Source organism: Heliangelus exortis, chromosome 2 (genome assembly GCF_036169615.1).
Source record: "Heliangelus exortis chromosome 2, bHelExo1.hap1, whole genome shotgun sequence".
Taxonomy (NCBI): Eukaryota; Metazoa; Chordata; class Aves; order Apodiformes; family Trochilidae; genus Heliangelus; species Heliangelus exortis.
Genome location: NC_092423.1, coordinates 53576284 through 53604242, shown reverse-complemented (window position 1 = coordinate 53604242; position 27959 = coordinate 53576284). Strand labels below are relative to the sequence as shown.

Sequence of the window (27959 nt, the reverse complement as noted above, 5' to 3'; positions counted from 1 at the left end):
TAAACACCTTATTCAGAAGTACAATAAACTGGCACTATTTCTTGAAGATGCTGAACTCTCTTCCTGGAACAGTACCTGGAATATTCAAGAAAGATCTTAAGCCATGGAATAATGAGGTGCCAGGCCCACCTTCCTCCCTGTCCCCTGCCAGGCCCCACCAGTAGAGAATGGGCAATTAATTTTAATTTGTATTTCCTACCTAATAGCTCTAAATATTCACCTGCTATAGCACAAACTGGAATTTACCCATTTGCATTCAGAGACCTCCAGAGGAAAGGCATAAGAAATTAAAGAAATCATGAGGCAAATTGAGCTTTGGACCAAGAAAACAGTTTATTTTATAGAACTTTTAGTTTCATGACTATAAAAATCTATAGCCTCTTGCTTAAAGAAGTGAATGCAGCAATTAAACAGGAGGGAACAAGAGTTTGCTTGTAACTGGGTATCTGTTGTTTGTTCCAACAACTGCAACAGAGTCATAGGCCTGGACCTCCCCCTGCCTATCTATAGATATATATACATATATATATATATTTATAGTTCATGTCTGCTACATCAGAACCATGGAAATAACAGTTCTCTGGCAATGGCTAAGAACATCTGCACTTCCATCACTTCCAACTTCTTGCATTCAAGCAAACAGCAGGTGCCCATTCTAAAGAGCAGGGACTGAGAGCACATTGCCCACAAGGGGAAGGAGTCAGCTCCTTCTTCACTGAGACTTTAAGGTATAAGCAGCTTTTTTCACCTGCACTGCGTACGTACATGCAGTCCTCTGCGGTCATGGGGCTGCAGAAACCAGCTCTGCTTCACAAGCTTCAAGCTGGTGATTTGCTCCCAGCCTTGGACACATTCCTTCTCTAGTAACTAAACATCCCAAACCATCAACCTCGATAGCCTCTTTTACAGCAGAGGGAAAGAATCTCTCATTTACAGTTTTACCCACACTTCCTGGTGGAATAGAAATAGCTTCAAGCATGTGTAGGACTGGCTGGTAGTTGCTGCAGATGTCAGAGAAAATTTTTCCTATTATAGACCCTACCTAAGATGTCTCGTTGATAACTTACACTATTAAACTTTCACAACTTTATACAAACTGTTAATGATGTTAAAAAACACTGTACAAAACCACCTTAAGGCACAAAAAGTTAAACAGAAATGCAGCCCACTTGAAGTCTCAAAGCAGCCAATTCAAGAGAAACTGGCCTTGTGATAAGTACCTAGTTCACTTATACATTTTAAGCTTCATTGTCATACATTAACACCAGTAAATACAGAACAAAATGTATGCTGCTCAGCATCTCCTCTTCTTCACCAGTACCAGTCCCCATCTGGGACACAATCTGTGGTTACAAATAGAAACTGAAACATCTTACAGGTCTCTCAAATTATTTGCTTTGAATAACCATGAGCTATTATACATTCAGGTATACAGATATGGCAACATGAACTTGTTTTGTAAAGGTGGGAGGATAAGAACATGCTTTGCTCAACTTCATAAAAGTGAAGAAGTATGGATGTGAAAAAAAGTGGGAGAAAAATTAATCTTGCAGAAAGGAATTTTGTAAAATATGTCTGTCCTCCCCCAAGCAAGTTGTCTTGGGCAAATGACTGAACAGTAAAAGAAAGATGCCCATGAAGAGCACTGTCATGCTTAAGAACTCTGAAAGAGATCAGCATCATAGGAAGGGTCAGCAAACATGCAGTGATGCTGCTGCTGCCACCCATCTCCAAAGATGCCCAGTAACACAGCTGCTCTGTTGCCTCCAAGACACTTGTTTAGCTTGGGTAGCCAGAGCTACCAGAGAAACATTTCACATGGTAGCCTCTCAGTAGGAGTCTGTAAGTTACTGCTTGCAGGAGGGGAAAAAACAGCCAGTGACTAATTTCTCGACAGTAAAAAAGGCATTACAAAATCAAACACATCCAAAGTCCATTATGAGTACTAGTGGAAGTTCTGTAATACAAAATTCTTCAAGGAGTAAGAAGTCCTGTCAATGTGAATATTCAGTGTGGGATTCCACAGGGGAAAAAGCCTGATAGAACAGCTTAATTTAGGAGCAATTTTTCTCATGTGATTTAAAATGAAGGACCAGACCACTGGCAATGAAGCCGTATACAAAAAACCACTCATTGCTCCAGTGTCACACTGCTGCTTTTCAGATTTCTTCTTTCCTGGCACTTTTTCTCCCACCCTTGCAGCAATGCTAATCAGATCAGACCAGTACTGCTTTTCTAATTAATAAGCCATTTACCTTCTGCATGAAAGATGAAATATTAGCACAGAACTCTGAACTCCTGGGCACTAAGAAGAGTAAGATCATTCTTGGTACATTAGAAATTAGCCAAGTGTGTAGACACGTTAAAAAAGGAAAAACTAGCTGAAGAGTTTCTAGTCATTATTTTATAGCAAGAAAACTTTTGTAAAGGTTTATTATAAAGGAACAGCAAAAGGAAACCAAATAAATAGTAGAATAGTTAACAGTATGCAATATAATAATAGCACTAAACTTCAGTTACATAAAAAACTTTGGAATGGCATCAATAAGATAGGTTTCTTAGAAAACTAGGACTCAGTCCAAAATCCTCAGACCTGTACATTGCAAAACCCAGTCGATTTTGATGCCCAGTTAGTCCCAGCTTTGTCCTCTAAGGGACTGTGTCCACTGAGAACTATGACCCATCCATACAGCCCCCTAATCCCACTCTCCCACCCGATACACGTACTGGTTTTCTAAGGGAGAGTGGTTGGGAGGCATGAGGTACGAGTTCTGCTTCGTTGTTTCAGAAGCAGCGGTCTCTCTTTCCTCATCTGATAGCTTTATTGAACAAGGTTATGCAATTCAGCCTAAGGATGCTGCTTTCTTCCTTAAAGCAGTGGTTAGAGGAACAGAAAGAAGGCAGAAATGACCTCATGCTCCCAGTAAAACCCCAGCTGGGTTCCGAGGAGAGGGTGGAATCAAGGGCTGATTTATCATTAGCTGGACAAACTGATCTAACACAGTGAAGTCACTGGAAAGAACTTCATTAACTTCAGCAGAACTACATCAGACCCTCTCCTCTCATTCTTTTTTCCATTCATCAACCCTGTGCAGCCACAGTGAGCTGGATTCTGTTAGCACATCTCAGCCAACACCAGAGGGGAATGATCTTTGCTTGCTGTCAAGAGTGACTGGCTCAAGCAAATCCATCACTCTCTGGAGCGTGATTTTTCTGTGCTCGCAAAGCAGGATTTTGCTGGCCCGCCAAATGCAAAAAATATCACCACTGTGATCTGGAATTGTTCCCCAGAACAGATTTCTTTACCTGTGGGACATGTGCCTCTTTTCCTAGTGAAGCACAGCTCACTGGCTACACACCAGATGAGTCTGAGTCTTTGACTTGGCATAAACGAAGACATATACACAGTATAACTTTGAAATCTGTAAGTCAAACCAGCTGAACAAATAAATCCTCCTTCCATACAATTTTTAGATCAGTAGATATAATTCAACTGAAGTCAAGAGATGCTAAAAGGTGTCTGAGGAACACCCAGCACTATGTATTTGCATTAAATGCCAAAACATATCCTAAAATACTCCTCTTGACATCTGTCACTGAAATACTTACAACGTCACCTTCTCCAGAACACTGGGACAATTAACAAAAACTCTATCAAGCAACAACAAAAAAACCCCAGAAATAAAAATGATGAAAAAAGTAAGCTTCTATCTTCATTAAATTCTTGTCAGCCACTTGAAATCTTGTTACCTGTTCCGTGAAATTAAAAACTTGGCACATTTTCCTTGGATGCCATTTACAAACACTTTCTTTTACCTAGAACATTTATTGCATATCAGAAATTCACTTGGCTAGGATATTTTTGTTTAGTAGAAAACACTGCCTTCCAGATACAGCTATGTAGCTCCACACGGTTCAGTAAATGAATTCTCCTGGTATTTCTTGCAGCAATGGTTCCTCAAATTTAAATCGTTTGGAAATGGCTTTCTGCTCAGTTACTTTTTCTTTTTCTGACTGCCTACATTGTCCCAGTGTATATGATGCCACTACAATTAGTTCTTCTGTCACTATTGATTCTTCCTTTTCAGTCTTCTCAGCATCCACTGACTTTTCAGAGGCAGAATCTGCATCTTCCTGTGTAACATCACTGGTCTCCCCTTCTGTACTCTTATTCCAGGCCCTGCAAGCAGGATTCTCACTTTGTTCTAACCATGGATGTTGAAGACATTCTTCAGCAGTTGCCCGGTCCCTGTAGAGGAAGAAATGTGTTAAAATATCCAAATGAATTTGAAAGCCAGTACCTTGCAAAAGATATACACAGAGATTATTTCAAAGATATGACTGTATTAAAGACAGACTGACAGAACTTTTAAAAAAGTGTTGATATCTATCTTTTAGCAAAAAAGGCAAACAGCAGTCTGAGGAGGTGAACTGCTAACATTTAAATTAAAGGAGTTCATAGATCCTTGAATATCCATTTACCCTCCCATGTTGCCAACCAACTTGCAGAGTTTATACCGATTTTTTTTTTTTTAATATATAGGAAAATGACAGTCCTTGCATTCTTAAAATATTCCCACGGACAAGCAGCAGGCAATTTCAAGAGATGACATGCCCCGTGAAGAACTGGTGAAGTTCCACAGAAAACACCCCTTCTATTTTGAGAGCAGGAATTTCCAACATCCTGCCCAATGAGAAAAGCATACTAATGACCCAGAAAGGAGTAAGGTACTCTACCAACTCAAACATAAACCTCTCAAAGCACAGTTCAGCCAAAAGACATTAGCTAAGTAACTGCAAGGAAAGCCAGTGTACTGTAGCACATGCTACAATTCATATACAGTTTTATGAAAACAATTTGAGTTTTAATTACTAAAACCTGCACATTCAGAATAAAGAATGATTGGAGGGAAATGGTGGAATTCTCTTTGAAAAGAGAAAAGACATGCAAAGTAACAGCACAATGAAATATGAATAAAGGAAGTTCCCTTATATATTAAAATGCCAGCACTTGCTGCACTTAAAACCAAACAAGTCTGACATATTAGCACATTCAAGTGTGCATTTTACTTACTCGGGTTTCTTAACCAGCAAAGTTTTGATGAAATCCACAGCAGACTCTGATACGAGGTCGAAGTCTTCTCCAGAGTAACTTACATTCATCTGAGATATATTTAAGAAAGTTTCCTGTTTATCATCTCCTAAGAAAGGTGATATCCCTGTTAGCATAACATACGCCAGTACTCCAATGCTCCTAAATTAAAACACAAAAAACAGTTTTTAGTTAGTTTGTTTAGCGTTTGTTTTGGTTTTGGTTTTTTTTTAAACATTTTTGGTAAAGTAAGTTATGACAACTATGAATTTGCTCAACTTACCACATGTCAGTTGCTGTACTGATTGGGTCATAACTCAGAATTTCAGGAGCTATTCAGGGGAAAAAACAAGTATTTTTTTTGTTACATGCAGATATAATACTGTAGTTACATAATGCAATAATGGGCATAAGCCATTTGAATCATGACAGTCTTTTGAAATCAAGATGTTGCTATTCAAGTTATTGAATGATTGCTATAATTAATTGGTTTTAAGTAAAAAAAGAAATATTTTCCTTTTATTGCCATCTTCAGAAGCCAGGCCAGCCTCCTTGTCAATTAAGGAAACTGCAGACAAATTTTATGGAAAAATCCAAAATGTCCAACATTCCATATTCCAGTACTGAAATCCATATCCGTAAAGATACACCATATAACTTGAAGATATTTCCAAATACATTTGCAAGGCCTGAAGGATTTTATATATATATATATATATATATATATATATATATATATAATTTTTTTTACCACAAAATGGATACAAACACAGTAACTACACAGCCAGTCTGGCATTCACCAAATTAAGGCATTTTCTCTTTTCACTCCCTGAAAACCTGGATTATACATCACTCCTATAGCAACAACTCACCTACATATTCTGGAGTTCCCATAATTTCTCTTAGTTCCTCACTGCTCTTCATTATTCTGGAAAGGCCAAAATCTACTATCTTAATGTCTCCCAGAGGAGCCTTACTGGTAAGGAGAATATTTTGGGGCTGAAAAACAAAAGAAGGAGACTGTCAGGACCATCCAAATCAAGCATCTATGAGACACCATATCACATTATTATTTTAAGTGAGTAACAATAATGCATTCAATAACAGGTACGATACCCACAAATATTCCTTTATTTATTTTTCCTCAAGGTGAACTTGAAGAGACATATAAGCTAAAAGGAGTGGCAGGATTCTGTTTATAACTGAGAATCAGACATTTACCTTTATTAGCTTAAAATGCATACAAAACACATATGTCAGTTGCTATGATTTAACAATAGCATATTTGTACCTCTAGTCCTTCGTGTCCTCCTTTTAACACCCCTCCTTGCTTCCTTCAAATAGATGGTGTAAAATATATCCTGTTGAAGGGGTCCAAAACCACCTGATCATGTTTAAAAACCTGAATACATAAAACAATTCTGACTACACCTTTTTAAAAAAGTCTGTTGTAACCAACCTCGATCTTGTTCCAGCTGTATTAAAGAACACTAACTGAAGAATAGTTTAAAAAATACAGCAGCCTGAAAAACAGGTTTTTAACAGCATCACCTTTGAATAAACTTGTTTGCTCTGACATCACTAGATCCTGGCTGTCATCCTTGAAAGCAAATTTGTGGTCATTAAGAAGTTCCTTACCATCTATTTTAAATGCTGGCTCAGTTGAAAAATAGTGTGAAAACTAACTTTAAACAACAGGTTTCGGAGATTTTTTTAGTAACTGGAGCATATTCTTGCCAAAAGAAAAGGTGTGACTCTCCTTACCCTTCAACTGGATTAGCACAAACATTTATGCTTTTCCCTAATCACCGATCCCATTCCCTCCTCATCCCATGTTCAGTCACAAAGACATGCTTTCACATGAAGAGCCTTGCTTTGGAACAGAGAAATAAAACTCTGCAAGAGCACATTTAAAACATTCTGCCAGTTCTGTTTGCTGCAGGACCTAAATATAATCAGGCTCTTTCATTCCTGCAAGGTTAAACTGGAGTATTTCAAATTAACTCCATGATGTTGTCAATCTTCTTTCTGTTTGTAAATCCCTGTATTAAGAACAGTTTATTTTTTTTCCTTACAAACTGCATCTGGTGGCCGAACAAAGCCACGTTTGGAGCTCCACATTACCATATGCTTTATAGTTCACATTTGTTATTCTGTATTTGTATCAGAAAAGCAAACATCCAAAAAAGCTGACCATGCCTCCCTAATTAGCCTCTCAGATGTTCTTTCCAGTGGAAAATTTGGTTACTTTCTGAAGAGGAAAATAGAAAGCATGAGAAAACCATTTGTTCTCAATACTTAAATGAGGAAAAGTTTTTAATACAAATGTTTCATGAAATCTTTAAGCCCCCTTTTAAAATATTTTAGTAGGTCATGTAGTTGCCAGAAGAAGTTTTTAGTTTCTTTTTTAAAAAACAATATTACTCAAAACAAACCTATGCAGAAAAAACTCCACCTGTCTACAGTATGAATTGAGTCATAACCATAATCAGTTTGTAATGAAATACCAGCTGTTTTCTTCTTTTAAGGAATCATCATGGGGTTCATGTGATGTAACAGTCTAAACGCCAGCATGAAATGTTATAGAGAAGTTACAGCTTTGAATTTACCATACTTTTCAGCTCAACACAATTACTCTAAAACTTAAGCAAACTAAGACAATTTTCTCACATCTGTGATTCTGTTTCTGTTTTGTTTTTCCTCTGCTATAATACACCTCAGTTTGCCAGGGACCAAATGGTCCAACAAAGACAAGAGAGATGCAGGCCAGAGACTCTCCTGGTAGCCAGTCTGAAAAGGGCCTTTCACTCTTACAGTCAAGAAGTTATGAAATGGCTGATGAAAACTGTCAATTGACAGCTTTTAAAAATCTCCCCTGCTACTGCAGGAAGGCTTAAAGGTTCCAATTTACAACCTCTTACATTGTGTGCTAAAAGGAGATCCTTGGTAAATGGACAATCTGAATGGATGTACTTTACTACAAGATTGGTATGTGCACAGAAACCACATGACATGGCCACACAAGCCTAGCCCAGCACCACAGTTAGCACAACCAGAGACAATAGGTACCTTGGGCAAGATTATATAAACTTGTATTTTCCAGGCATACTGTCAACAGAAACCTTGGCTTTAGGAATTAAGAGATGTTGTTTATACCTCTATCATCATGGTAAGAGTAACAGTAGTGAAATGCATCATTTATCACCGCAAATGTTAACCTGTCTTACATTTTACACTTAAATAGGAGTGTCACCTGAAGAACATAACTTTCCTGTCAGTACAAATACCAGACTAAGGCAAAGATCTAGACCCACCTGAAAACGTATTCTGCAAGTAGCTCAAGTTGTTTGCAATAAGTGCACTTTAAAATAGGATACCCTCCCAACCTGACCTTGCCATGAGGCTTTGGGGTTTTGTAAACTGACTATATAACAGCAAAATCCATATATTGAAAATATGCCATTATTCCTGAAGTTTATATAACCCTCTGGCCCTAATATATCTTGTATCTTCAGTTGGTTTCAAGAAGAGTATGACTAAAAGCACATAATAAAGATTGTATTTTTAAACTAATCAAACCACACCTTAGCCTGCAACAGTGATGAAATTAGGTATCTGATTCCAACACTGTAAAAAAAGTCAGATCTCAAGAAGACAAATTATCTACAGAATAATGTGCAGAAACAGGAAACACAGACTATACATAATTTTTTAAATATCTATATATATGTGTAAAGTGTTGTGTGTAAAGATGCTAAACTAGGCTGATCAGTTTGCCCTAAACAAAAGTTAAAGGACTCCTGAATCTTTAAGAAATTGTAAAAGCAGAATTTGCTTGGGGGTTCTGGGTTTTTTTGTTTTTTTTTTTTGGTGAATGTGTAAAACCGGAAAAAATGCAAGAATGACAAAAAGAGCACACATACTAGACTGGCATCACACTTTATTCACCAAAATAAGAAATTAAAGTCCTTTAAATTAAGAAATAAGGCTATAATCAAAATAAATTCTGTAGAACCCAGACAGTCCATACTGTCCACTAACAAACAGCTTAGCTCCAGTTACTATAAAGGTTTGAACTCCTGCTTCAACTGTTCTTTTGCTTTGAAAAAATAGTATTTTAAAATTTTTACTCTCTTCTTAGTTCCCTGGTAGTTCCTTTAGACAAGAAATACAACGCTGCTATTAACACTACACTTCTATGTAATAAGCATTCCACCTTAACCCACCTGGAAAACTCAGATGAGAAAATTAATCTAATGTTCTTGTATCCTGCCACTTCTTTTGTAACTGCATTAGTTTGCTTTTTGAATATTCATGAAAAATAACACTCAAATTTCAAATGATGATTTTTTTGCAGTTGTTCTCACCAAACACAATCTTGAAAATAATACAGAAGAAAGAAGAGAATAGTTTTCTGTTGGATAAACAGAATAACACATACCATAGCAGAGTGCTGCTTGGAGCAGTCATTCTCCCAGACCCCAGGGCTATGAAAGGCTCTTTATCTCTGCTGTAGACAAGAGGCAACTAGTCCTTCCTCAGCCCCCACACCTTTTAAAATTCTCTTCCATTCCCAACTACTTTAAGCTTTTACCAAACAGCAATTCAAGATCAAGTCAAACAACAAATGAAAACACAGAGCAAGGAGTCTTTCCTTACTCTGCAGCTTTTATGCACCATTAAGAGGAGATAAAAGGCTCCTGACTACAATCTATGCACACCCTGCAAATTAAATACCATCAACACAATACTGTCAAGTGATACTTAATTTGCACGCAGTAGCATTATATTTGCTCTTTCTCCAAGTCAAAACTGGATTATACAATTGTATTTTGCTATTTAAACGAAGCCATATTTCAACCGTCCTTCAGGAGAACCATGCTCTTGGAAAGAAATGATCAGGTGGCAAACTTTCTAAGCCACATCACACACCACATTTTTTTCTGCAGTGTTTAGTCTCATAGGAAAACTCTTGCATCTGTTAAGGGAGCAGAAAGAAGCTAAGGCAAGCTAACTGCCAGTACCACATATAGATTAAATTTGTAATATAAACTTACAATGAGCAGATGACAATCACATAGTGATGACCATTTTGACTCAAAATTCTTCTGGGCATAAAGCCTCATTTTTTTTCAAGGTGTGATATATGGAAAATTGGATGGACCTTTCTGAAGGTATTTTTACTGAACAAATGAAAGGGAATCCTCTAGAGACGCAAAGATGTGACTAATAAGTCAAAGAAAACATTTCACCAAGAATTTGTGAACTTTTTCATACAAACACCTTGCTTAACAGTGGTACATTTAGCAGAAGTCTTCCAAATGTCACCCCCAAAAACCCAAGTACTTAGTAAATTCCATGGTAAACCAGCACAAGCCACAGGATACAACAGAAGATGTTTTGACGCCAGCAAGTTCCTAAAAATGCAGTGAAAACAAGCACCCAACCTCAGTTTTTTATTTCCTTGAAAATCCTTGTGCCTTTTAAAAAAAGTCTTGCAAGGCATGTGGGTTGATCAATCTTTGAAAATCATAGTTTTTAATCCTACAGTTCCCATCATCTTTATTTGCCAATATTCTGAAGACTTCCCTAAACCTTATTTTGCTAACAAGTGAGTCTTCTATATTGTAAAAGAAATCACACTACAGTTAGAATTCCTCTTAAGATCCACTTTTCAATAGCACTGTAGTAGCATATTAAAATTTTGTAACTTTCCTTCTGATCAGTTGGAAAGTTTCAAAGTTCAGAAAAAGCTTATTTTAAAAAAGCTGCCTGTCCTCAAGCTGCGACCGCATTTATTTTTTTCATAAGGTACTGTAGTGGAGTAATGCACAATTCATTTCTGATTACAGGTACCCAGCTGCTAGTGCTCAGAACACTACAACTGTAACTACAAACATTTGAATACAAACTGTCCACAAAAGGTGTGTTTTGATTTTACGCACTTTGTTTCAAGGAAATTAAGTGGCCAGCCATAGCAGACACTGAGTATCTTGTATAAGTGTACTGGAACTTTAAGGAAGTCTAACTTTTTCTAACTATATTTTTAGTCCTTCTGAACACTTATTCTGACATCTCTTCCTAAAAATTTCCATTATTTTACCACAATTATTAATATTCTGTGTGTATGACTAAACAAATGGGTTGCAGAAAGTTTGAAAAGATTCCTCAGGTAATTTGCATAAATGGTTGGAAAACCAGGCAGGTGACATGTTTGTGTGTGCAAATATTACTCATCACATGCTTTAGCTGATGAATAGTTCATGATGTGCTGTGCTAGGTTATGTATTAAATATGCACTGCTTGATACTGGAATCTACTGCTAGCTTTGTAATACTGCCAAAATGCAATTAAGTATAAGGATCTCAAGCAACAGAACAGAACAAACATACAACAGCTTATTACATACTTCATAAATATGGGAATTGGACAAGTAAAAAAGAATTAAAAATTCTTAATGCAAGATACTTTATTACAAAGCAAAGCAGTTTTAGCAGTAGCTCAAAATAATATAAACTTGCATCTTTCCATATGAGTGGATGAATGGAAGCTAAACAACATTAGCTGCAGATTGCTGCGTATGGGAGAGGATAGTTTTCTGGATCCCTGTTAAAAAAAATCCCTTCTTAACCTTAAGCAATACCTTGGATTTCATATGATGGCAACTGTACTGTACTTTTCCCTTAATTTGGAAAACTCTTTTTCAGTAAGAAAAAAAATATTTAGCACAGTAAATCATAGTAATTTATACACCGATAGGCGTATAAATCCTGGTCAACTGCTTGGCAGTAAATGATAAACGTTTAAATAAGTTTTACGGTCACTTAAAATACAGAAGTGCTAGGAATGCAATATACTGTTTATCAGTCTTGTATGAAGACTTCATACTGAAACATTACACTACCACTGTGTCTGTCACCTTTCTGCTTCATTAAAATTCAAGTCAAAGCAAAAAAAGAAACCATTTTTCAATGGCCATGTAACACCTAGACATTGTTATTGAACTCTAAAAACGAGTTGGGTATTGCTTAAAGCACTCATTCACAATTTAAGGTGCAATGCAAACCCACTTCTGAATCAACTGCATTTCCCTTAATCAAATGGAAGGTTTTATTTGACATAATCAGAGGAAAAAAAAAAGTTTACAACCTTAGCGCCTACTGCATCCCAAAGGCTGAATTTTATCATTTGAGGTGTAACTTGATAAAAATTGTGTTAGTAACAAATTTGCATTAGCATGGCATAAGACCAATAAGGAAGTCAGCAGATAGCAAATTCATGAGAAAAAGAACTAGCAGGAATCTTACCTTTAAGTCAAGATGAACCACATTGTTTCTGTGCAAGAACGAAACTCCTTCTAAGATCTGCTTCATAAGTCGTTTAACATCTTTCTCCTTGAAGGCTTCCTCTCTTTCAGCCACACACTGGTCAAAGATTTCACCTCCAGCAGCACTATCAAACAATATGAACTTCATTATTCAAAGACTAAGTTATAGCATCCATACTGTTCTACTTGCACTATTTAGCATAAGCAAGACGAGCAGACAGTAGCATCCAATTGCAGTATTTTCAGTTATTAAACATCTAGCAAGCTTTTACAGCCTAGGAAGACTTCTCAGTAGTATGAGCTTTGGGGAGAAGCAAAGATCTGAGCCATTCGTAGAGAACATGACTACCACAGACATTTTGGGGACTATTTTGGAAACACTACTGACTATGCTTTAAGATGAATGCCACATTTGTTTAAGGGCAGTTTTATATAAATATGTGCCCTCTGTCATTCCTACGAAACTACATGGAAATTTGGCCAAGGTAAGCCTTTGCAAACACAAAGCAAAACAGCTCCACCCCCAATCCTCCTCAAAACACTTTGCACATACTCAAAAGACTAAATGAAATGTCTATAATTGAGCTGTTTGTGAAGTCTGCTATACAGAGATGCATTAAGTTTCTAAGTTGCTTTAATCTAATAATACTTCAGAAAATTTTAGCTCTAAGCTTGCTTCCTTATCTTTTGTTTATATATATATATACACATATATATATGTATGTGTGTGTAAATAAATAAAGTAAGAAAAAGTATAAAAATAACGAGATGAATGAGTGTTTTTTTGTTGTTTTTTTTTTTAAGTACTCTTGAAGACACATACAGTAGTATCTCTGTTAGCCGTGTCTCTGGAGATGAAAAATTATTTCACAACATAACCATGACACATCCATTGCAAAAGAAGCAAAGCAGAGGCTCCATCTTAAAACAAGAATGGACTTAAGAGCACATTTAGATTGGAGTGATTTTGTATACAGATTGCTGAATTACTACTATGAAACTGACACGCAACTTGTTCTGTATGAAATTCTATAATTATCATTAGTGAAAAATGGTGAACCCTGAGGGCATCTTCTCCAGCTACCCCAAACAGTGACATACCAAACATGACTGCACAAACATTACCCACTGATGCATAGCCATCTATTGTGCCTTTGCTTGCCCTTTTTCTGATAAATTAATTAGCTAGGCAATCCAGAAGACAGACAGGCATATTCAATGTGAATACAGCAGCTAATGGGAAGCCTGCAAAAACGGTGCATTTGGATCACATACCCCTAGAAAAAGAACACTTAAATACACTCTTATTTTCATCGTGCCTACACTAATTTTATCGCTAAGACCTACTACCATAAATTGCCTCATGGTTTATAAGAAAGTTTTCTGCTTTTTCAGATATTCTCATTACTGTTAAAATTCTGACTGCAGATTGTCTCCCAAGAAAAAAAAAATCTAAAAAAAGGTTACATCTTAACTTTTTCTTAAGAGTTTTATATTTCTGTTCTCTGTGCTGGGTAACTGGTACACACATACAATTTGATTTTTTAAACTAAGATTTCTTTCTAAAAAAGAAAAGTCCATTAAATATTTTTTCACTCTGTTTCAAAGATGATAGAGCTCAAGAACAAAATGAGGACAAAGGACTATTAATCTGGCTACTTTACTTCTTTTAGAAAATTTCCATACAACTGATACTATCACATCTTTTTCAGCACATTTTTATTTAATTCAAGGAAAAGGTGGTATTTCAACTTTGAAAAGGATTCAAATATTAATGACATTTTTTAAATGGACACAGGCTAGTGTATGCTAATATTCCAAAACAAATGCCTTTAAAAAGCAACATCAATTGGATCTCCATACAAGGATAGAAAAGCCTCTTACTGTAATCAATAAATTAAACTTCTCCTTTAAGAATGCCATGACAGGTTACTTGGACGGGCAATTAAATTATTTGTAGCAGTGAATTATAATGCACGTAATATCAACTACCAAAATTACCAAGACAATACATTTTACAGCAGCAGCCTTCTTTATTTGCCCAGTCCAGGCAATAAGATATGAGGCAAACCATGTCCCATCACTGAAAAAGACAGCATCACCATATGAGCCGAAAGCCCTCAAAACAGAGAATTTTTTTAAAAGGTATTTAAGTAGCTCCCAGTACTTCTAAAAGACACCTAGGTTCTGCAGCATTTTAAAGAGTGAGATAGGCAAATACAGCCCCTACTCATGCACAGACAGCCATTCCCAGCTACCATAGACAAAGATACTTAGGCTTTACAAAAAAGCTTAACATGGAAAGGTGGTTTTGTTTCTTATCAACTATGCTATTTAAGATACATATGGAACATTGGTTTCCAGACAATTCATTCTATTGTATTGTATTGTACTCTACTTTAATTCTTGAGCAACTTTGTCTAGATGAGAGGCATCCCTGCCCATAGCAGGGAGGTAGAGATGACCTCTAAAAGGTCCCTTCTAACCTAAGCCATTCTATAAAAAAATTACCACACTCAAACAACTAACTAGCAAACCTTTACAAGAACAGGGGGAAATTTGTTACTGCAGGACTATGCCATGTATCGTTGCTGGAGAGTGAGCTTAAGAACAAATTTTTCATTAAACTGCATGTTTTCTAATGGTCTTTATGGAACAACAACTTTGCAAACCACCAGGCACCTCCCCCCCAGCTCCACAGAAAATGCTCCTTGGGGATAAAAGTGAAGAATTGTCCTTAGGACAAGAAAGTCTTAAAGAAAACAAGCCATCTTACTCTGAAAAAAATGGATAAGGAAATATTTAAAAGCAGAATGTTTTGAAATACAATGTTACTTAGAATGCAGTGCATTATTTCTCTAGTATATAATCTCTTAGCTAGATGTTAAAGAAACCAACTAGCAAGATGTAAAAATTGTTTCTGAACTTTAAAGTTATGTCAACCAGAACTGATTAGCTGTTTTATGAAAGTATTGTTGCACTGCTACTTCTCTGAAGTTTCAAGTGAAATCCAACTGCTCTTTGTCAATTAAAAGCATGCTATCATTTTACTACTGCTTATCAGCATAGGTGTGCTAAAAGTAATTTAGAAAGTCTGAACCATGAAACTTGGTTACAATTATGTTGACTTTAAATTCAATGGAGACTGCTTATCTTCCTTCAAACAAATCTTAACAATGTGCTGTATGGAATTCAGCGTCCTACTTCTTTCAAGTGCACTTACAATACACTAACACAGTAATTTAGCATATCATTAGCAAAAGACTGTACAAATCTTTTTCAGTGCATCTGAAAACATTAAACATACCCCCTGAAAAAGTCAGAAGTACAGACTCTCAAAGTACAGGTAAGTAGGTAAGTTCCTAGAATACACTTGATTTCAAACACAGAGTGAGACCGTATACAGTCTGTAAGGGCCAAAAATTTACTTCCTGACTCAGCTTTGTCAAAAGCTTTCTTGAAAGGGTTATCTTTGGAAGAATAATGGAAACTCATATGCTTTTTGTACACAGTGCTTATATTACAAGATTGCACCAAAGTGGTTTTAACACTTTCAGCAAAGCTTCACATTCACTAGTGCCGAGTTGTAGCTTTCTTTCTTTGGTTAGGCTCACCATTAGTAAGCAAGCAAGTGAATTTATTGAAAAGTTTTCCAGAGTAAGGATACCATGGCATATGCATGTCCCCAGTACCCAAGAAAACTCACAATCCCTATTTGACAAGAGGAAAGAGAAACATCCAAATGCATTAAGTTGTAGATAATGTTTCTTTTAAGTTCTTGGTTCTCAGAGAAACGCCTTTTTTGTTTTTTTTCCTTAGCCTTTACCATCAGGCAGTCCAAGAACTGAATAAAACACAAACAAAAGGCAACTAACATAATTTGAGAAGTTTGGAGGAAAACTTTTTGAAGAACTCTAGTCTTGATTTGAGACTACCATCTGGAAAAGCTTCATTAATTACTTTAACAGAAAAGATGCAAGCATTGGAGTAAGCACAGTTATTTCCAGTTACAACAGTTTTGGTTCAAGTTCTGTCTGTTGAATCCTATGCCAAAAGGATAGTTGCCTGCCAGCAGAGTCTTTAACCAGTCATCCCTCCAGTAAGTAGACCAACATGTCCAAGACAATGCAAGCAGTAACACTATCCAGGCCCAAGTAAATATGGGTGAAAAAAACACTTAATCCAGCATATCAAACCCTGACTTCTGTCTTCAAGATTATAAAGACAGGTTTTTTTTCTAAGTAAGTAAAACAGAAGTATACTATATCTACACAATTCTTTGGCAGTTAATTACCCGCTTCAGAAGCTCTTCACAAAAAAGTACTTAATGGCTTAGATTTTGAAATTACACATACAGATTTTTGTAATATCTGATCGACTAATGACCTAGCAGTATCACCTATCCCTTCCATAGATGTATAAACTTATGGTGACATGTACTTATAAAACCCGCCAGTTCTTAAGCACCAGATGCTGAGTTGCTGGGAGAAAGACAGGTAGGTTATAAAAAAATACTGAGCCAGAATATGCTTTATTCCGTTTATATCTGATGTATCAGGTTTCTCACATTATCTACCTTTTGAGTAAAAGTCCAGTTTTCTTTTTCATTGATTCAGTTTTCACTGAAATATAGAAACATGGCTGACCCAGATTAATTTCAGGCTTTACACACAGCCCTTTCAGGCTTACTCACAACTTCAGCTTCTACTTAAGTCCTCTCTTTGACATCTTCTGACAACAAACAAGCTGTTGCCAGGGTGGATGCAGACAGCCACCAATCTGCTATCCTACAACTCAAGCCAACACCTTAATGCTTTATTGCTTCACATTACTCAGATTTTAATATTAGCAGTTAGTGGCCAATCTCAAGTTGTTTTCTGTCAAAAATTAATTCTGCATGAAAGAAAAACCTCCATGACACAATAACATTTCACTTCATGAAGGCAGAGCACTAAGTGCCTCCATCATGCCTTAAAACAGATTCAACATTAAGAAACGTTAAAACCTTGGCAGATAAATTATTAGCTAATAAGTATTTGGTTTTCTTCTTCTAAGATAAAGATCTGCCACACAGACCATCAAATTTAATAGAAACTGAAATGCCCTAGAGAAGCTTGCAGTCTAGATATGTTCTTTAATCCTCTGCATATAGAACGTCAGAAATTTACTAACATTCATACCTGTTTTGTTGCAACATGTCTCTTAAACATGCTGACATTAAAGAAGCATTCAGACATATTTGCTGAAGTCAGGGAAATCCTGTTTTTGTAAATTACAACTCTAACACACAGCTATTTATCGGAAACAAGGTATGGCCATTTGATGGATATAAAAATAATAATGTTGCTGTTTACTGAACAACTTGGTGACTACTGAACAACCTAGCTATTTGGATTAAAAATATTTTGCAATTGTAAGAGTTGAGTTCAAAAGAAAGCAAAAATTTTGCATTTAAATTATCACAAAGCACACAGCTCATACGAAGTTTTGAATTCTTCCACCCATTTTATACTCCTGCAGGATCCAGAAATTTAAACTGTATTCTAGCTAGATCTGTGCTGCTAGTGTTTAAAGCATGTGTTTATTTATCTCCAGTAACAAAAGTTATAAAGCCCAGAAGCTTTGTCAGACCTTTGCATTTCAAAAGACACTGGAATATTTCATAAATCACAAATTCCATAAATACACAATGAAGTTGAAAAGATGTATTCTAGAAGGAAGTTTGCTGTAGAAGAACTGGTTTCATTCCATTTCACAGAACAACTTCAAAGATAGGGCTTTTTGATGTCTAAGCAAGATCAGATTGGGACAAGATTTTTTACCATTTCTTTTTACTAGCAGATAGGTTAAGTAAATTCTGAACTACCAAGCCTCACTGCTCCTCTCCCCATTACTTAAAATCCTTAGAGCATGAACAGGGTCTTAACAGAGTTCAACAGCAACAAGCATTTAGCAGCCCCTGAACCTAGATGTCAAATACCTAAGCTACTGGCAGAGTAGCTGAACAGTCAAAACAGCTGCAGAAATGCTCATCTGGACCAACTCACAAGACAGAAAACGCACAGGCAAATGCAAAGTCACAAGTTAAACAGAATTTCAAAGAAAATATTCTAAGTCTGAATCCTCCTACTCTTTTTATTCCCCCAAGAGACAACGACTACCAGTGCTTTTCACTGTAAAACATAGCAGGGTTTGATGGCTTCTCTTCAACAATGACATTGCTTTCAATATCTCTTCTATAACTTGTAAAAAACCCAGATTTCACCATCTTTATAACTACCAATGAAATAAAACTTAGGTTTTGAGTAAGGTTTTTGTTGCTTCTTTCCTCTTCCTCTATTACAAATAGAGAGTGTATACAGTTCATATTTCATTAAAGATTTTTTTTTTTAAATACACGAATTATAGCTCAGTTTTGAAAGATACTACCTATTGGAGAAATTTACTATGATCTGCAGTAACTGCACATAATTTCTTGTAATCCTGATTTTCTTAGTAATTCTTTTTGCACTCTAGCAAGTGTAACAGGCAAGCAATAAAATCAAAGCTTTTCACATTCATATTAATACACAGTATTTTTACATTATTAGTTTTAAACAAACACTGCAGAAGATTATTCAGGAATTATTAATAGTACTTACTACTCAAGGACTAAAATCATCTCTGTTGCAGTTTCATAAACTTCATGCAAGTTAATAACCCAAAGGTTGCATTGTGCCAGCTCAAGGACTGCAATTTCATGGATTATTTCCATCCGACAGTCTTGGCCCTTTCTTCTTTTTCTCATGAATTTTGCTGCAAACTCTCTTTCAGTGTCCTTCTGGATGCACTTCTTCACCACTGCAAATTTGCCCCTGAAATTAAAGAAGAATTTAAGGGTAAAATAGAATCCCTCAGTGAGAACTTTGCTATTATAAATTAACATTTCAGAAAACCTGCACTAAATTGCTGTTGATGGACACATCTAAAATATTCTAAATTTAGGGAGGTGCTTTGCTGAGTGATAATCCCTACACTTAAGTTAGGAACAACCACAACCCAGAATGTAATATAACCTTCATAAAAAATAAGGAATTAAAAAACCCTATCTGTTCAAGGAACCTGTGTTTCAAAAATAAAAACCAACCAATTTCACAGGATTAGGTTATCCTCAAATCTTTCACTAAAATAGCTGGCAAAACCAAAGGGTATAGATAGGCAATTTATGCTTTTCAAGACAATGCCACAATAATCCAGTTATTGTTTTGTAAAGTATCCCACCATACTCAAGGCAACAGCAACCAGGACTCTTCATGAATAACTGCCCAAATTCCTGCTCCATTTGTGACGCAATATCCAGACTCTGCATTTTCAAAGATGACTCTGCATTTTCACCTTGATGGGTCTAAAAATGATACTAGCCAGTTTTTTTTTTTATCATTTAACAGTTCTCAAACCCCCTTATCCTTAGCCTCACAGTACAAACAAGAAAAAAATAATTAAGCATCTTGGCCAACATAAAGCTTTCTAACAAAATTTTTGCGACAATCATAATGTGAATACAAACACAGTGAGCAGAACTGAGCACAGTTAATGGGCATCATTTCTGACAAAAGCACACAAGGGATGAGTTACACCAAGTCAGCAGGCTAGCTAAAACCACACTGCTGCACTTACGTCAGAAGACTTCCCCCACAGCATTCCCGACTTAAGCGTCTGCTCTCAACTTCCTTGCTGGAGAGTCCCAGACCACCTGGCTCCACTCACGTTCATCCAGCACTGACTTTTAGACAGAAAAGGTCATATCTGTCCCTTTGTAATGTCTCATACTTTGAGATAGAGCAACCTTTTGGAGTTCTTACCATGCAGGTATAATGTTCATTAAAAACTTTTTCTTTATATGTAAAAAAATTTCTTACAAAGCGGCAGGAATAGCTTGAATATCTTTATTTTGATTCTTAATTATTGTAGGGTTGCTGAAAACAAAATCAGAGTCCTCGTCTGGTTTGAAATACAATCTTCCATCTTCAACCTAAGTTTCATAGAATTAACTAATTCAGCTCATGTGAAAGTTCTCACTCTTACAGCTCCCAGTCTGTTGGCAGATAGCTATCCATAAAATATATCTGCTAAAATAAGTTGTGGTCAGCTTGCTTTTAAATAGGCATTTATTTCAAAATTGCCCAGTCTAAATGAATTAAGTCAAATGAGCACCCACAAAGTGGGTATTTGCTAGGCAATCTCATCAAAATAATCATATTTGTAACCACTGATACAGCCACAGTTACTCCTCTAGGAATCATATTTTGCGTAAACATATTATCTACAGCACAGTATGTGTTAAGGCTAGATGAGAGCACAGCCCAGATGACTGTGAAGGCAGAAAACCGGTAAGAATATGCTTCCAATTTATTGAACCCAGTTTTTGGTATGAAGTTCTTAATTAGTAATGTATATTTTAAGACAATATTACAGGTCTGCAAATGCATGAAAGTAACTTTATAGGGTTTTGCAGTAGTAGGAAGCTGTAGTGCAAAGATCACTATAAAAGGAGCTAATCAATTTAGAGTTAACACAGAATACGACAGGAGGAAGACACCTAAAGGCTAATAACCTGCTAAGTGTCTCAAACGCTGCTACGTAAAACCATGTTGGAAGAAATAATGAATGTGTTTAGTAAAGACAGCTCATCAGGAAACATAGACACATGCTAAGGATGGTCCTGATCCCAAAAATATTGAAAGAATTTCTTTCAGGTAGATTTCTAGGAAGCTTGGAGCATTAGTGTTGCAGCTACCAGTGTAAACATCCCTCCAGAACTGCAATCCTATCCACCACAGAGAGCAACCTTCCTTGTGTTGCCAATGAAAAGGTTGTTATTCCAAAGGAAGACATATATCTGCATGATTTCTGTGCAACATAAAGCTATGAATTTATCAAGTGTTAAAACTTTTGAGGAAGTTTTATGCACCAAAACAAAAAAATGGTACAGAAAAAAAAACTAGCGACGATGCCGGTAAGAAAAAAGCAACAGATAAAAATAAATTGAGAAACTAAGAGATAAGCAGAGACTAAGAGATAAACAAGTTATTTTAATACCTGGCAGATACTAAGCTCTTGTAACAAAAATCTGGACCCTTGGGTTCATCCATCTCCATTTTTCTTAAATAGTCTCTGAATGCAGTTGCCTTTGAGTTCAATGTTGCCTTAGCACTGTCAAGAGCCTTTAATCCTAGCCCCAGTGAGAGACCTAGAGGGAAGAGTCAGAAAAGTCTGGTATCTCCATAATACAGTTTTGAAGAAGCACTGCACTGCTTGGAGTTACATACAAAATCTATCTGGAAGCAAGCTAATTACCCTAATGAGTGCCGATGTTGCCAATTCATTGCACATTAGTGACTACAGAAATCAAACAGTATTTGTGGGGCAACAAGAGCAAGAGCCACCACCGTGTGTGGCCAGGCAGGTCCTGTTCAGCTGAGCTGGCCAGAAGCCTGACGAGTGAGGTAATGAAAAGGACAGGTTACATGGGAGGTCAGCCGGCTCACAAATACTGATTCTTGGTTGCTAAAGACCAAGAATCCTGCCCAGTTTCTTGCTGGTTATACCTATTATTAGAGCTGTTATAACTACAGGCTACTGTAGAACTCATATTTTCTGAATGCCATCCCCAAAAAGATCAAACTTGATAAACTTGACATTTATAGCTAACAGAACTAATTACTGTGCAGCTACCTAGATATATGCCTGAGACAACTTCAGAGCTAAGATCCAAAGATACAATCCTTAACCTGTGTGGTTAAGCCAAAGGATAAATTTGCAACAGATTTCTTGATAGAGACAGCACAGTAGATAACAGATATAAACAAGCCTTCCCATAAAGTACACATTGCATAGGGTTCATCTTTGCTTAACATACTGCTTTTCAGAAGTCCTTATATATGTTTAAAAATCTGTTAGACATTGAAAACAGAATTAGACCACAGCATTTCTAGTTTAGCTGTACTGAAAAGAGCTAGTGGCAAGAATATTGCACCAAAGAAAGAACAGTTTTGACAGGAAATACTTAATGTGCATTTACAAAGTTACTACCAGTCATCCAAACACAAACAAAAATGCTTTGAAGGGAGAAATGAATAGGAAACTAAGAAGTAGTTCTCAGTCCTCATAAGAGCCTCATTCAAGAATTATGATTTAAGATAAATCATATCTGATTACAAAGAAGCTCAATGTCATCTTTTCAGACTGCCAACAGAATTAGCATTGTTTTATCTGGCATACATTATGGCTTAAAGCAAAACCCTCAAATCACAAAGCAAATGTCAAATCAGATAAGCAGGAACATTCATGTCACACCAGTTAATTTTGGTTGTCTTAGGCTTAAAAAATCAAGAGAATTAACCTTATTTTAATAATTGTTTTTAAAGTGACTTATAAAACCACATCGCTGTAACAAATGCAGAAATAACATCAATTCCTGTGAAGGTATTTATTTTCATGAAGTTCAGAAAACTTTTCTGAGATCCACAAAACTATATCCAATTTATTGCATAAATTATATCAAACACTTTTTAAAAATTGGCTTGTGTTTTTTTCCATATATTTTTTTTTTTTTTATTTCCAAACAACAACGTGTGGGGATTCCATTATTCATGAATAATTTACTCACATAATTTTATTTCGACTGATGGAACCAACCACCTGCAAGTCTTTATTTTCACCTCTTCTCCACTTTCACTTCCACAACTGTTTCTTCCTAGATGTGCTACTCCAGAGAACAGATTTTCTTACTGATGCACAAAATTGCACAAATGCCATGTACCACTAAGAAGCATGTTACTGAAAGCTACTTAAGAAATAACCAAGTTCATGCCAGAGTTTGTGGGGGAAAAAAAAAAAATTAATACTCAAGAAAAGGGTAATCTGCACCTAAAACTACAGCCAGTTCACTAGTCAGGATCAAAGAATATTTCCTTATTACCCTGTTCAGTCTCGTTAGAATATTAACATACTTGCTAATCATACCTCTGGGTGGAGAATGAGCTTGTCTATTTTTAACAAGAAACTGGGACTGAGGAGAATCACCTGAATCGCACCTGACACACATTTATATGTATGAGCTGCCTACATTCCACTGGATGAAGACTGTTTATTTTAAAGCAATCATTTAAGGTGACTTATCTTCCAGTGAGAAGAAAGCAAGGCCGGTCATTTATGCCTTTCTCCAATCCAGCTCCAAAATTATGAATATTATTTCCTGTACACAAATCATGATTTCCAGTATGTGCATATCTTGTTTTACATTTTTAAAAGGGCAATAATCTAACACTGATATGGAGAACTAACTGATAGTCCAATAATATTTTGTGTGCAGGAGCCTTTTGTTGAGAAAAAAGAGCAAAGCATCAAAGTACAACAATATGAGACTCTTAAAAGAAGTTCCAGGTAATATGGAATGTATTGTTCCTCATTTTACAGTACAGTTCTGGCTTAAGAGGAAGAAAGTTAAGCATTTGGTGATTTGTCCTCTGCAAAGGTTACACTCCTTTAAAGTAACCTAACTCAAGCTAGCACCATCTGAAAACACTTGTGTCTAAGTGAGATGACAAGAAGTGGCACCCTGAAAACATCCATCAGAGGTAAGACTCATTTTAAAAATCAGTGTGACAACACACTGATTCTGGGACTGTAAGACTAGCCCAAAATGTTATTTAATGCAACATTACATTAAATCCCTCACCATTTCTGTCATTTTAAGCAACTGAATTTCCTTTCCAGAGTAGCCATTATAACCGTTTTTTTCCCCCCTGAATTGACTTGTTTTTCCTAGCAGATATATTTTGATAGGCAGGAAAATGCCTGTTCACCTACTCAATGAGGGAGCATTTTGAAGCACATAAGCTTTGCATCCTCAAAGCACTTTTTTCCCCTGTGAGCTGAATGAACTCTGATTAGGAAATGACTTTGCAGCCAAGTCCCACCGGTGACATTCTGACCAAGTTCCCAGGTTCCTCTAAGGCTCATCTGTAACTACAGAAATACTTCCCCAGGACTTTCAGCTCTAACATGCCACCAGGGGCCAGCATCCCCTGCACCTTCCTTCCTTGCATTTCTAGAACACTACCTCAACATTTTCCCATGTCCCTTGCTCTTCCCACCCCTCCACACACAGGTGACAGGGAACAGAGGCCTCCAGTGATATGCCAAGTTCAACATACATCTGTTGACTGACTGAACTGGAGGCAAAAGAGCACACAAACCTGCTGAGTTTATCCAGCAGCCTTACTCTCAGCAATGGTGCTAAATCTGCTTTCTTTTCTCTCCCTGCTGTCAATCTTAAAACTGACTTGCACAAATGCTGTTAATTCTCAAAAACTCTTACCTGAAGTGCAGCTTTCAAATTCTTTCTCTAGTTCTAGAAGTGGGATTGACAAATACAGAGCGTATAAAATAGAATTAAAATCTTGTGTGCACAAGGACTGCTTTTCGTTTGAGACAAAAAACCTGTCATATCTGGGTATTAATTTGTCCAAGTCTTTTGTGAAGATAATCTCTATCCATTTAAATACAGACTTACTTGATGAACAGATAAAAGTGAAACGATTTCTTCTAAGCATACATTATCAAGAAAATAAGAGAGACAGTTATAAGTGACAGAGAGACTTTCCACTTGTTACCTATGCTTTGTCACAATGACTTTGAAAAAAATTGTTTTTAATGTGGGACTGCTTGAGCTGGAATATCCACTTCTTTAATCAAAACGTAGTAATAAAGTTTGAATTAAAATTGTTGAATTAAACCCCAAGCATATACATTCAAATGTATAGATTTCTACATTGTAAGAGAGAAGATAATGAAAACATTTGTGAAGCTGAGGAGAAAAAAGGTAGTCTGAAGTGATGCAGGAAAGAAACACACAGAACATTTACTTAACAGATGCAATATCACAACCTTCATGCAAAGGTCATCTTTACAGGTAGTTCTGGCCAAAAATAACTCAACACAAAAAAACCTATGCTGAGATCTACTTGTTTGAACTGCAGACTAAAATTCTCTCTAGTACTTAATTTGTTCATAGCGTAAAGCCAATAGTTTCAGTTGTACTTTTCTGTGGCAGAAGGAAGCTGCATCTAGTCTAGTTTCTGATTAGGCCACTTAGTATCTCCCAGCTCTAAGAGAAGCTCTCACTCCATGACATAACTTCGAAGTATTTTCTGAAAAGTCACCTGATCTTCAAATTAAAAAAAAAACCTAAGCAGTAGTGATAATTAGGACATCCTCTGCTGCCTCCTACTCCTATGCCTTCTTGACTGTTGCTTAAGATTAGGCTATTTTGAAGCTTGCATTTAGTTAGCTTCAGTTTCCAGGCCCTGGACATCGTGGTTGTAATGCTAAAAAAAAAAACCAAAAAACCCAAAAGTTTTCTCACTTTATGTGATATTTCTCCCACTTGCTTCACACGTGAATGCTTTAGGCCACTAAGTTTAAACAGGTATTATTCTATTAGTACATTAGACTTACTAAGCAAACATCAAGCTGGCACCTAGACAAACCTAAAAATTTGTTAGTGGTACTTCAGCAACTACATTTGATTTCAAACTCCTTTTTAGCTCTTAAGTGGTTGTTTTTTGCTGCTGTACAAACAGAGCTACACAGCTACCATAGCGTGCAAAAGAATATACACTAAGGAGTCTTTCTTGCCATATATCCTGTGGTATTTAATCTATTTTTAAAAATCTGAATATTCTTTAGATAAAGCACATGTGATTGTGAGTAAGAACACTGTCATCTTTTTTGTAACTACCAATTCACTAACAAAAAAAAAAAAAAAAAAAAAAAAAAAAGTTTAGCGCTGTTGAACTTCCATATATAAAATTTCTGAGATGCAAGCACCTGTTGATGACACTTCCTGCCTCAAATCTTGCTTGTTGTCTGTCAGGTGTTGTAATTGATTAAACCTTACTTGTTGGAGTCCCTTTCAAAATCAAGTTTATTAACCACCTTGTTAATTCTTTGAGAAGTTCCACCATTAGATTATATATTCTAACACATACTCGTCTAGACTTGTTCTATCCCACGTCGCAGTTGACAAAACTCAAGGAAAAAAAAACAACAACAAAATAAAAAAAAAAAACCCGGGCACGTTCCCATCTCTGATGGAAACCTACAGCAATACTCTACTCTACACCGGCTCCCAGGAAAGAGCCCAGTAGCGTCCCAGCCAGCTTCCCCAGGCTGAGGATGACTCGATGGCTCGAAGGAGGGACAACCAGCCGCGGCCAGCAGCGGGGGTACAGCCGCACCGACGGCCGCCTCCCAGACCCCCCCTTCCAGCCAAGTCAAACGCTGCGCGACCAGTGCCACGGTCAGCCTCGGGGCTGACCCACAGCCAGCGAAAAGGCGGCTCCAGCGCTGACAGGGCAGCGATCTCCCTCGCTCCCGCCTCACACTCCGATCATCTCGCAAGCGGAGCGGCAGGGGAAGGGAAGGGGCGGCAGGGGAAAGCCCCGGGGGCTGCTGGCCGGCAGGTCGCTGCGGCGGGCAGCCGGAGCGGAGAGGCAGAGCAGAGGGCAGGCACACACTTCGCCCCCCGCGGTCCCCGGGGCAGCCTGGGGCGAGTGGATACGCCCGGGAGACACACCGGACACCTCCTCCCTCCCGTCGCCTCCGCGGGAGCCCTCACAGCCGAGGGACGGGGCGGCAGCGGCAGCCGCCCCCCACACCCGCCCTTGCGCCTTCCGCAGCGCGCTCACCTGCCGAGCTCTCTGCCGGGGCTGAGGCTGTAGCGCTCCTGGAAGGGCTCGGTGCGGATGGGCGTGCGGATCTCCGTCAGGAAGCCGCCTCGCCGCCGGCCCCGGCCGGGAGCGGGCTGAGGCGGCGGGCGGTCACCGCGGGAGCGGCCGTGTGGCGGCTTCTCTGGGCTCATGGCGCGGGGCCTCTCCCTCAGCAGAGGGACGCCTTTGCGTGCCCCTCTCGGCCTGACTGTCCGCCGGGCTCCCCTCAGGCTGCGGGCTGAGCTGCCACCCGCCGCCGCTGCTCCGGGAGGGCGGTGGGCAGCAGGAACGCCGCCGAGGGGAGGGTGTGTGTGTGTGTGTGGAGGGGCGGGGCACAGCGGAGAGACCCGCCCGGTACCGCCTCACCTGGGCCGCAGGGAGGGCGGGGCGGGGCGCAGGGAGCGGCGGTTGGGCAGCGCCCCCTGCCGGCGGGACTTGGGAGCGGGGGAGGCGGGGCTGGAGCTGTGCGCGGCGGTAGAGACCCTGAGGCGGGAAGGAGGGATGGAGAGACATGGGATGGATGGAGAGACATGGGATGGAGGGATAGAGAGACATGGGATGGAGGGATGGAGAGACATGGGATGGAGGGATGGAGAGACATGGGATGGAGGGAGAGACATGGGATGGAGGGATGGAGAGACATGGGATGGATGGAGAGACATGGGATGGAGGGATGGAGAGACATGGGATGGAGGGATGGAGAGACATGGGATGGAGGGAGAGACATGAGATGGAGGGATGGAGAGACATGGGATGGAGGGATGGAGAGACATGGGATGGAGGGATG

At 38.1% G+C, this 27959-nt stretch overlaps 1 protein-coding gene across 1 annotated transcript; it reads right to left on the bottom strand.

The window, feature by feature from the left end:
- Positions 1-314: 314 nt before the first annotated feature.
- Positions 315-27523, bottom strand: STK17A (serine/threonine kinase 17a). Its single transcript, XM_071736191.1, has 7 exons — positions 27152-27523; positions 19061-19273; positions 12400-12544; positions 5965-6091; positions 5376-5424; positions 5075-5254; positions 315-4249 (listed from the first exon to the last, which is right to left on the bottom strand). Exons 1-7 carry the CDS (start codon positions 27322-27324, stop codon positions 3916-3918), a joined length of 1221 nt encoding a protein of 406 aa, XP_071592292.1. The 5' UTR covers positions 27325-27523; the 3' UTR covers positions 315-3915.
- Positions 27524-27959: the final 436 nt, after the last annotated feature.

Bases quoted from the DNA above. Each gene is read 5' to 3' on its own strand.
- STK17A (XM_071736191.1), bottom strand. From the start codon at position 27,324: ATGAGCCCAGAGAAGCCGCCACACGGCCGCTCCCGCGGTGACCGCCCG. The intron at 12,545-19,060 runs GTAAGTACTATT...ATTGTTTGATAG, and splicing joins ATGATTTTAGTCCTTGAGTA to TGCTGCTGGAGGTGAAATCT. The intron at 4,250-5,074 runs GTAAGTAAAATG...CTTCCTCTACAG, and splicing joins TTGCTGGTTAAGAAACCCGA to GGACCGGGCAACTGCTGAAG.